The following is a 12185-nucleotide window of genomic DNA, read 5'->3' as shown; positions in this document are numbered from 1 at the left end:
TTCCACTGTGTAATTGTCTGAAATATATTAATTATTATTTATTTTTTTAAATATTTTTATGAGAGCTACAAGTTCTTTTAACATGGTCATGGAGCATATATACTGTATATTTATATTATGGGGGTATTGTTCCTATGCAGATGGTAGTTTAGTTTATTTATTGACTACACTGAGGGTGTTTTATATTTTAATGATTTATTTATTTATTGTGTTGAGTTGAATGTGCTACTTATTTTGTACTGTAATTACCTTGTGCCTTTTCTACCTTTTTTCTTTTCTTAAAACTGACTCGGTGTAAACTGTTCAGAATTCCAATGTACTTACGTGCAAATGGCAAATAAAACTCTTGAATCTTGAATCTTGAACACAGTATTTATTACGTCACTCACTGTTATATAACAGACATCCAGACAGCCTTGTGCTGGTATAACATTTACCCATGTAGGGTTGGGTCAGATTACTTTGACATGTAGTCAGTAACTGAATACATATTACATGGTAATTTTTATAATTAGTAACATAATCCACTGGATTACAAAAAAATGTAATCTAATCTCAATACTTTTGGATACTTTGAAAATATCACACTTTATACTAAAATGGACGCAGCCACAAAAAATTTGGGTTCCACAAATGTTCTTTTTTTCTTTAAAGGTGCTCTATACGGTATTCAGAGGATTCATTTAGCAGCAAACAACTATGTACTAAGTAAAGATATAGAGAAGTAATGTCTACCTGAGCAGAGAATTAAGTCATTCTCCCTCTGTGTGTGTTGTAATTCGAGCTTCCCCGTGCTTTGTTGACATAGCCGGGCGTGTTTTTAGTGTATGTTAATCATACTTGCCAACCCTCCCTATTTTCCCAATATCATCCCCCTGCAGAGCCGCGGAGCCACCCGCAGACCCACAGTTGTAGACGTACGCATGCGCGACTTCAACCGCAGCTCTAGACGTACGCATGTGTCAGCGTAAACAACAACAGATGAAAATGGCGAGATAGTGAACGGTAATATCTGGGTGTATGAGTGATACATTTTATAAGATAATGTTATTTGAAATGCTGATTTTAATATTATTATTCAGTGGGTTTTATTTTCCATCTTATGTCGTTCATTTTATATATTCTATTTCATCTTATTTTTATATTATATTATCAAGTGTGTTTTATTTTCCATCTTATTTTCCCTGTTTTATGTTCATTTTATGTCGATTTTCCTTTATTGTAAATCCCTTTGTGCTCCATTTTGTGCTATACAAATAAATAAAAAAAATATTATGATTATTATTTTTTATTATTAATAATGTATTTATTTTTTTCCTTATTTTCTGCAATTATTAGTTATTTCGTATGTGTCCTCTTTCTCTGCTTTTTGTTTCCTTTCAATAAAAAGATGAATGAAAGAAGTTCTTATTTCATAGTTATAATCAAGTGTGTTTTATTTTCCATCTTCTTGTACCTGTTTTATGTTCACTCGATGTCTATTTTCCTTTATTGTAAATCCTTTTGTGCTCCATTTTGTGCTATACAAATAAATAAAAAATGTATTATGATTATTATTTATATGATTAATATCCATCTTGTGTTATTCATTTTATATATTCTATTTCATCTTATTTTTATATCATTTTATCAAGTTTTATTTTCCATCTTATTGTCCCTGTTTTATGTTCATTTTATGTCTATTTTCCTTCATTGTAAATCCCTTTGTGCTCCATTTTGTACTATACAAATAAATAAAAAATGTATTATGATTATTATTTTTATTATCAATAATGTATTTATTTATTTCCTTATTTTCTGCAATTATTAGTTATTTCTTATGTGTCCTCTTTCTCTGCTTTTTTGTTTCCTTCAATAAAAAGATGAATGAAAGAAGTTCATATTTCATAGTAATCAAATCTAGTATGTAGCATTTTATGAGAGCATCTGTGCAGCTGTGGACCAATCAGACGGCGCCAACTGGACGTTGTTCCCGGAATGTTCTCTCCTCGACCAATCAGAGGAGAGTGCGTGGACGACCTCACAAAACCTCGGACCTCTTGACCAATCAGAAGCCGATATTAGTGTGACGTGCACCGGAAAACCCGTACAATCAGTTTACCGGCGTCTTGTATTGAGGCTTCAGCGACCAGACGCATGAGCATACGTTCAGACCGAGACTGTGTGATTTTCTTCCAACAAAGATATTAAATTCGTGCCGAAGATGTTGTGTTTAAGCGGGTTGTCGGTGGCTCTTGCGCTCTCTCTGGTGCCCGGTCCCTCTGAAGCCCTGAAGGAAGGAGATTGTGAAGGTAGGTTGGTTACCTAGATACCTAGCTTCTGTTAGCATCAGCTGCTGCCTGGCTCTTCAGATAACTTTTAAACACACCACAGGCAGCAGAGACCTCCTTTACAGAGGGAGAGCTCTCTGTGTAAGTGTAGAAATAGCTGGTAATGATGGAGGGGGGGTTTAAACGGTGGTGTAAGGTGTTTTTTAGGGGAAAACATGCTCACAAAGCTACCAGTTAACCATTTAAAAAGAGCCTTATGATGTTAAAACCCTGAGACCAGATCAGGAGAAGCACCACCTGTACAGCCTATTTGTTTTGTTTTTTTCATTTTCCTCAGTAATTTTACTCTCTACTATACTATACTCTATTAAAGTATAGCTCTTTGTAGTATTTTTTTATTTATTTTATTTATTTATTTTATGATGGGGGTTGGTTTTAAACGGTGGTGTAAGGTATTTTTTAGGGGAAAACATGCTCACAAAGCTACCAGTTATTTATTTATTTTATTTCAAAATTACAGTATACATGGTAACAGCAGAAAACATTAAAAACATTTACATACAAAAGAAGCATAGCGAAAAAAATAAACAAAGAGCTGTGACAAACATAAAAGGACAACAGAAATGAAACAAAACAAACATAAAATTAAAATAAATAACTAAGTAGATAATAATAATAATAATAATAAAAAAGACCACGCGAGAGTATGACAATAATTTCACTTAAAAACATTAAAGATAAGTTTTTCATTGCTTTTTTTGTTATGTGAGGAAGACATTGTTGACAGATATAGATCCATTTCTTTCATAAATACAAAGAAATTAGGCTTTTTTTTGGGGTAAATTTACACTTGTGAACGTGGAACTTTGTGATAATTAAAATTAGATTAATAAGAAAAAATGCATTACTGTCTTTGTCACTGTAATCATAGAAACATGATTGACATCTTTCCACAATTCACATGTAAATTTACAGGACCAGAATAAATGAGAGCAAGTTTCAGGATGTGATTCGCAGAAGGAACAATTTACATCTATGTCACTCTTTAACTTCTGTAAGAAATGTTTCACTGGATAGAATCTGTGGATCAACTTAAATGACACCTCTTTTACCTGATTTGTTCGAAGGAACTTTTGCAGTAAGGACCAACAAAGCTACCAGTTAATCTTTTTGAAAAGAGGGTTGCTATGACGTTAAAACCCTGAGACCAGATCAGGAGAAGCACCACCTGTACAGCCATGTCTTCTATTTGTTTTTTACATTTTACTCAGAAATTTGTACTCTCTACTATACTATACTCTATTAAAGTGACCGCTCTTTTTTAATTAATTAATTAATTTTTAGTTATTTATTTGCACATATATAAAACTGCAAAAAATCCAGTCAAGGAAAAAAAAAAAAAAAGAAATGTGTCAGGATAGGTCAAAAAGCCACAGGCTTAAACAAAGGACTCCCCCTAACCCTAGGAGAAAAAAAAATCAATACCAAAAAAGGAAGAAAGATCTAAAGTAACATAATTTTAAAAATACAACAAAAGTTAAACAGCAACAACGATGTCTCTTATAAATGCCCCTCGGGATCAATGACTATCTATCCACGTAACCCTTAAATCAAGTAGGAAATAGAGATTTTATTTCTGAAATTGAACCACGATCATATAGAAACTCTTGTACGGTGTTATATAATGATAATTATAATGATATTAAAGCTGCAACTAAGTATTATTTTCCATAATTGATTAATCTGATGATTATCTCCTTGAGTCTTTGTCTATATATAATGGCAGACAGAAATGAAAAGGCTAGATTATAATTTCCCCTGAGTTCAGTTCAGATTATTCACAAAACAAAAAAAAGTTAAAATACAAGTTTAATCATGAGTCATAATGGAGATATGTTAAATGAGACACCCACATAAGCTATCTGAAGCTTGAGAATAGAGGCCCAGACACTTAGCAACAAGCAGATGTTATTTAAAATATATGTGTACTAATATGTTGTCTAGATTTGAAAAAAAAGTGCATGTTTTATACTGTAACTAATTACTAAAGGGTCCCAAAACATATATTCCATCAGTCTAAACATTGGTTAAATAGGTCAGATACATGAATGGAGACATATGGCCGGTGGAAATACAATTTAAATGGATTCAGATATTTGTAAAACTTTGTGAATGGTTAATAATGGTTTGTAAACAGTCTATAAACATTATTTGGATGGCTATTATAAGGTTGCAACTGATGATTATAATACTTTGTTAAATGATTAATAACTACTTTCACTTTTAAGGGTTTATATTGGTTGTAAACAGCAGAGCATGACATCAACATTAAGAACACTAATGGTAGGTTAAAGTTTAGATTATGTATTCAGGACAGGAAATGAACACAATAACCTATCCAAGTATTTGTACTTAGTTGGCTTCAGGTGGATGTCTTTGTTATTAGTGTCTGAAGTGGATAACTAGCTTTAGGAAGACTAATAAACCACCAGTCACAGCAAAAAAATCACACAATATTTGACTTATGGCTTGTGTTTATCTGCCACCATGTTAAAAACCCTGCTGTAGCTGCTTATGGGAAGATGTTTAACTCGTATTTTCTTCTTTGTTTCAGTGTGTTTGACCTTCCTCGGGAAGTTTTACCAGTCGCTAGAGGACAACAATGTAAACTTCAAGAGCGGAGACATCGAGAAGGCCCTCATGAAGACCTGTAAAGACGCTAGAGGCAAAGAAAACCGCTTTGTAAGTAAATTACAGATTACACTACTACAAACAGTTAAAACAAGTCCTTTGGTCATGGGTTTTTGGACTTGTGGTTGTGTAGAGAGTGACTATAGTAGTCACCTCCATGTTTAAACTGATCTATTTGTTATATATTTAATAGGGCTGTCAAAGTTAACGCAATAGTAACGCCTTAACGCAAATTTGTTTTGACGCCACTAATTTATTTAACGCAATAACGTAACTTGAGATTTTTAGATAGTAGTTAGGGACGCACCGATCCAACTTTTTCAGTCCCGATACCAATAGTGATACCTGGGCTTGTTTAATAGTGTTTGATTAATAAGCTGTATGCCTCACTGTGTGGAAGTGACTGGGATCATTCTTTTATGTGTAAGGCAACATGAGGCTTGACTTAAACATTGTTTTCCTAACTTTGTAAAACAAAATATAACAAATGAATACATAGATATAAATTTATTGAATTGATATTTATCATTAAAATAATATATCGTACACCACAACAACTGCAAAAAAATCTTCAAAATTAACAGGAATTACAATTCAGGTGGCAGCAACAAATTGGTCAAAACTTACAGGTAACTAACGTGAATTAAATTCCAGTACATAATGTATATAGTATATACACATAGAATTGAATTGAATATTTCTGCATAGTTGCAGATAAAGATTAGGCTACACTAATATTATTAGTATTATACTATACTGTATGTAGAATTAGATTCCAGTGGTGGCTGCGTAGGATTGTTGCCGACTCGTGTGATCCAAACATTTCCAATAACTCCAGAGTGTTGTTAGTCCAAAAGTCAGCATTTTTATTGAAAAAAGATAGATGAAATCATTTCCAAAACTCACATGTTTTTATCTAACAAAATATTCGGCTTCAATCCATATTTGTTGGTGTTTAGCTTTTCAAAAACAACATTTTCACTGCGGACAAAAAACTGTTTGCTCTCCCGCTTGCCGCACGCACAGCAGTTTTTTTTTGTTGTTTTTTTAGGGTGATAACATCATAAAATATGACAACAGACATTCAAAGCTTCATTCAAAAAACTCAATGGAAGCTTCAAATGTTAAAAAATGACATTTGGCACAGCCCTAACTGCAACAATTAATTAGCGTAAGTGGCGCTGATAATGCATAATGACATCACCAAAACTGTCCAATCAGTGAGTTTATTGTTGCTTTTACTTCTTTTGGTTTGTTTGTAAAAAGTCAGTGTAAGCATGACCAGGAACAGAAACAGATGAAGAAACCATATTCTTTGCTTATGGTATATGGAGTGTGAGTGAGTGAGTTAGTGAGCCATTGAAATGGAGGGAAACTGAAAACCACTGGAGACCCTTTATTTGTGGTGAACCTTATGAAAACTTTTTTTCTCCCCATTTCACATGTCAAGTGTTACTACATCGGGGCAACAAGTGACGCAGCCACCAAGATAGTCAACGAGGTGTCCAAGCCGCTCAGCTACCACGTCCCAGTGGAGAAGATCTGTGAGAAACTCAAGAAGAAGGACGGTCAGATCTGTGAACTGAAATATGGTAAGGAGGACAAAAGCTATATTTCTACTTGTTATGTGTAGAAAATATGACCTCTCGCTGTCTTTCATCCTCATATCTTGAGACTTCTTTTTGAGTGTAGATACTTGCTGTGCCATAGGATTAATAGAAGATGACAAATATGAACAAATGCGTTAAAGGTGCCCTGTGGAGTGTTCTTGTAAACAAACAAAGTTAAGTTTACATTTGGTGTTGCTTACCGAAATGCATTGTGGGATACCTTGAGGTGGAACAAATGTATTGAATGTTACTTCCTCATAAAAAAATTTGCAGCTGGAGACAAACAAAATGCTCCTAGAGGTTAAAAACTCCACAGGGTGCCTTTTAAGGATTATAACAGCCAAGTCATAATTGTGTGTCTTGTGTGTCCCTTGTAGACAAACTGCTGGACCTGAGCACGGTGGACCTGAAAAAGCTCAAAGTGAAGGACCTGAAGAAGATTCTGGAAGAGTGGGGCGAGTCCTGCAAAGGCTGCGCCGAAAAGTCCGACTTCATCCGCAAAATCACAGAGCTCATGCCCAAGTACGCTCCTGCAGCTGCCCAAGCACGGACAGATCTGTAATGAGGTCCAAAAACACAACCACGCAGCTTTGGACTTGACTTGGACCGGACTGCTATCCAGTGAGAAGGTGGAGGAGGAGGAGGACCAGGAGAAGAGGAAGAGGAGGGGAGTTTTGTCTGACATGTTTTACTCAGTCTTTTAGGCTTTTGGAGGTGTACACCCATCTGGTAGTCCTACACTGATTCAGAAGTATAGATACTGGTTTATACATGTGAGGCTGATGTCACGTACTATACTTTTAAATCAAGTGTAAGACAGTGTTTGGAATTCATACTCTGATTAAAGGGGAAATGCGAGCATTGGGAGCAGGCTTTCTACTGATGTAGTCAATACAGTACACAGTACGTTGGCTGACAACGACATCCGTATACACAATAGTCCACTGATAAATCTTAATGGAATCAAGCAGTGAGCACCACTTCACCAGCCTCTGCCGACGCCACCCGTCAAGATCTTAACGCCGAGACACTTCTTGGAAAGTTTTTGAAGAATTGTGTTTAATTTCCTCCCAACTTTTTCCCTGATGAGTGAACATGGATGTTGATCAACAGACACTTCAAGGAAAGGCTCAGATTTTTTTCAAGTTCGTCTTAAAACAATACTGATATAGGCCCTGTTCAGACCTGGCATTAACATGTGTCATACATGTACATCAAAATCAGTCGCTGCATTTCCTCATGTCTGTCCATACAGGCCCCGGAGAGTTCCCTTTCTAATTTGATCCCAATGTGAGAGATTGAGGACAAAATCCACAGTCCTGCTCTGTGCAAAACTGCATTTTAAAGTCCATCTGAACTTAATGTGAAGCCTCAGCTGAACAATGAAGCACATTTTGACAGAGGATGGGGTACTGTATTTTTGTCCCCAAACACTTTCATGGTAATGTTTGAACAGGAGGAATTACAGCAACCAGAAACGGTTTCGATGTACATGTACGTGTTGTATTAAGATAGACTTGGGGGAGAAAAAGTGAACCCATGACCACTCTACTGTAGAGACATTCAGATCTCCAACACTCTCCGCTTTTAACCTCCATTTCAGTCTTTTTGTTTTTGATTTACAGTTAACAAAGTCACCCATATTCCAACCCAGAGTCATAGTCAAGTGCCATTATTAAAAAAAAACTGAACTTAACTATACTTGTTTTCTTTATCTCACCTTATTTCTTTTATCTCAATCGTGAGAATTTTTGCAGGACAACAGCACCATGTGGCCTGGCCAGTAATCCACAAGGAGTTAAACTTCGTTGTTATGGAAATGGCCCTGAATACTCAGTATTGCTATTTTTACAAGAAGCAGCAAACAATTGGCTTCTTCTCCTAGAAAAATGCAGGTGCCACCTCACAAGTGCTTGTGTGAGTGATTTTAACCAAGCTACGTGAACTTTTGTACCAGTTAACATTTTCTAATTATTTTCAGACTTCTTTCCCAAGACAAAGGTATGCACAAAAAAATATCCTCGCAAAGGCCATTGAGTATGGGTGACTTATGTTAAAGCACATTTAACTAGTCTTTGTCACAGGAAGGTGCACCAGTCCTTCTGTCAGCAAAGTAAGACATATTTAGAAAAGATATTTATTGAGGATTCTATTTTTTAAAGATTTCTCTTCTCTCGTTTCTAAAAAGTGAATCTTGTTTCCCGGCTTTGTTTTGGGTCTTGATCCGACTGGTTACATGCCATGTAGTGCTGGTGTAAGTGTTGTGAATGTTGTAACTCATGAAATGTGCTCCAGCTCCTCCACCTTCCTCTTCTAAGCAGCGCTGGGATCACTTGCAGTGTAATCCAATCAGGAATTGGATAATAGGATTGTTGAAATTTAGAATAAAAAAATGACTGGGGGGTGAACTAATATTTAAAATGTTTGACCCCACTCACCCAAACCTCAAATTCAGCTGTGCAAGGATATATACGGTTCATATACATGGAGGGAAATATATATAGTTTTCACCTGGCGGCAGGTGGAACTGAACTGGCCTCCAACACTGGGTCTTATAACGCCCCCCCATTCCACCCCACGCCCCCCCATTCCACCCCACGCCCCAGGACTGTTGTGTCTTTCAGAAGGGAAAGGTATTTTATTGTTTGATGTAAGCAAATGGTGTGTACTCAAAAAAAGAAACATGATAAAAGGTTTGTCTTGACTTGATATGGGAAATGAAAACTTAAAATATGCCGTTGTTTCACATCGACCTTTTCATGTAAGGCCCAGTCATTTGTTACAACTGTACTATTCTACTTTTTCATTAAAATATGAAAAAAGCCCGTGTGGAGTAGAGGATGCTATGATTTCCTTTAACATTTCAGTTAAGTGACAAGTTGAAATGAAATGTGTGTACTCAACAGTCTAAATACTGATTCCATATAGCTTCGAATTATATACATGAAAGGAAATTCAGATATTTAAATTGTGCAATCATTTTCTGTATCCAAATATTTTTTTTTATCTACGTTTTTTCTTTAAGCTTGGACCTTCATAAAACAGCAGTAGGTAGAATTGGATTCAAAACAAGTTATTTTTATAAAACAGTCACTATATCCTGACAGTAGTGCATGAGACAGGAAATCTGAAAAAAAAACATGTTCCTCCAATGTGTGTCCTCCGGTGTCCTCCGGTGCTCCTAATGGCATCTGCAAGATTTCACAGACCGGAGGAAAACAACCAATCAGAGCTGAGGAGTCTCTAAGGCAGCTGTCAATCACTGCTCGCAAAACTCATGAACTCCGATCAAACTGTCAAATATGAATCAATATTCTGTTACTGCAATGCCTATTTCTCTCCTCAAATGTTTTCAGAAACATCTTGTAGTGTTTAGCTGTAAAATGAGAAAGTTTGTGACCTGGTAGCCATGTTGAAAACAGTCGAGCCAAAACCAAGCACCGCCCACCAGCTCGAGCAAACGTTCTCATTTTACAGCTAAACAGTACATTATAAGATGTTTCTGAACAGAAGAAATAGGCATTACAGTAACAGAATCTTGATTCATATTTGATCAGTGCTGCCTAGTTTGACGATCGGAGTTCATGAGTTTCACGAGCTGTGATTGACAGCTGCTGTGGGGACTACTAAAAATAACTTATCATATTTGCTCAAATTTACTGGCTGCAGCTTTAAGGCCTCAAGGGTCCTGATGTACTAAAAAAAGAAATTTTTTTTTTTTAAACAGCCTCATGAGATGTTCATTTTAAGAGCAACATTTGCCACAAGACGGTGTAATAGGAAATTGAATGTTATTTATTATATTAAATAATAGTGTAATGGTCCACTAACATGACCAATCTTTACAGAACATTGATAATGAGGGAAACTTAAGAGTCATGATAAATAAAAGAGGAATAAAATATTGTTGTCAAAGTCTTAAGAACTATAACAAATGATGTGCTGTTATGATCAGTACACAATTAGCCCCCAAGTTGCAATATTCACATTGGTGGAAAGTTACTAAGTATATTTACTCAGGTGCTACAGCGTATTTAAGTATGATTTTTTTTGTATTTTACTGGATTATTTCCATGTTAGGCCTCTTCATACTTCTACTCCACTACATTTAGGGAAATATTGCACTTTTTACTGCACTACATTTATCTGGCTAGGTACTTTACAGATTAATATATACATACAAACCACATCAACCACTTTTAATAGACAACAGTGTTTAGAATAGATTCCCCAAACAATATGTACAATTGTTACAATTAGTTCCAGCTTGACCAGATGCAACAATAAAATGCTGCTTACACATAAATCCTATAATGATAATAATAATACAATAATAATAAAATATTATTCTATCCATTATTACTATAATAATTGCATAATACTGACAGGTGTTATTCTGCATATTGAGTACTTTTACTTTTGATACCTTGAGAAAATTTGCTGATAATAGTTTAAAAAGGATCTGAATACTTCTTCCACCACTGTCGTATAGTGATAATGAAAGAAGTGAAAATACAATACAAACATGTAGTTCTAACAGTAAATGATTTCATAACATGATTTCATGTCCTAAATGTTCCAACTTTATTTGGTTAGTACAATGTCATACAAAAACCATAAAGGAAAAACAAGAAAAAAAGGAGTGCAAGAATATTTGAACTAAAAATAGGTTTTCAAGGTGTTGCATTTATGGCTAAAAAACATTTAAAATCAGTAGATATGAAATTTAAAAAAAAATGGCTTCTGTCCATATTTTTTTTCATTTTTAAAAATATAAATATTCAATATATAAAGTGATAAAATAGTGTAAATTTATAGTTTCTGTGTTCTAAAATGTGTGTCCTGTGCAATATTTTTATAGTATGCAACCTCTACTGCTCCCATATATATATATATATATATATATATATACACATTAGATTGCATATATATACATATATATGCATTAGATAATACATTAGATTGGACGCCATGAGATGCTACTTGATACATATATATCAAGCAGCATCTCATGGCGTCCAATCTAATGCATTAAAGCCAACAAAATTTTGTTAGATACATCTTTTGTTGCAAGTCTTTATCCTTGTACGGCCAGTGTACAATTGGTGGAGCGACCTCTTAGTCTCGAACACTGAAACTATAGTTGATTTGTTCCTTTTTTCAGAAAAAAAGTATTGCTATTTATATATATATATATATATATATATATATATATATTTGCTTCTATAGTTACCATATACCAAGTACTTCCTTTATTATTATACTGTATATTATTTGTAAATACACTATTATTTTTATTTTATTGTTATTTTTTGCTACTTAACTTACTGTTTTCTTAATGGAGCTTCCCAGCAAAAAGTATTTCACACGACTGTACGAGTGCAAGAATATTATAACTAAAAATAGCTTTTCAAGGTGTTACATCTATGGCTATAAAACTATAAAACATTTAAAATAAGTAGATTTGAAATAAAAAAAAATGGCTTCTGTCCATATTTGTTTTTCATTTAAAAAAATATAAACAATGAATATATAAAGTGATAAAATAGTGTAAATGTATAGTTTCTGTGTCCTTAAATTGATTGGTGTCCAAACATAAAGCGTGTTACGTCAT

General features: G+C 34.6%; 1 protein-coding gene across 1 annotated transcript; it reads left to right on the top strand.

Moving 5' to 3' along the window:
- Positions 1-2088: 2088 nt before the first annotated feature.
- On the top strand, positions 2089-9396 carry manf (mesencephalic astrocyte-derived neurotrophic factor). The gene is made up of 4 exons (XM_074636727.1): positions 2089-2291; positions 4885-5012; positions 6412-6553; positions 6949-9396. The coding sequence occupies exons 1-4, from the start codon at positions 2204-2206 to the stop codon at positions 7131-7133; spliced, it is 543 nt and encodes a 180-aa protein (XP_074492828.1). The 5' UTR covers positions 2089-2203; the 3' UTR covers positions 7134-9396.
- The last annotated feature ends 2789 nt before the right edge of the window (positions 9397-12185 follow it).

The sequence above is a fragment of the Sebastes fasciatus genome, chromosome 1 (assembly GCF_043250625.1).
Source record: "Sebastes fasciatus isolate fSebFas1 chromosome 1, fSebFas1.pri, whole genome shotgun sequence".
Classification (NCBI taxonomy): Eukaryota; Metazoa; Chordata; class Actinopteri; order Perciformes; family Sebastidae; genus Sebastes; species Sebastes fasciatus.
The sequence above is the reverse complement of the archived record's forward strand: the minus strand, read 5'-3'. Positions and strand labels throughout refer to the sequence as shown.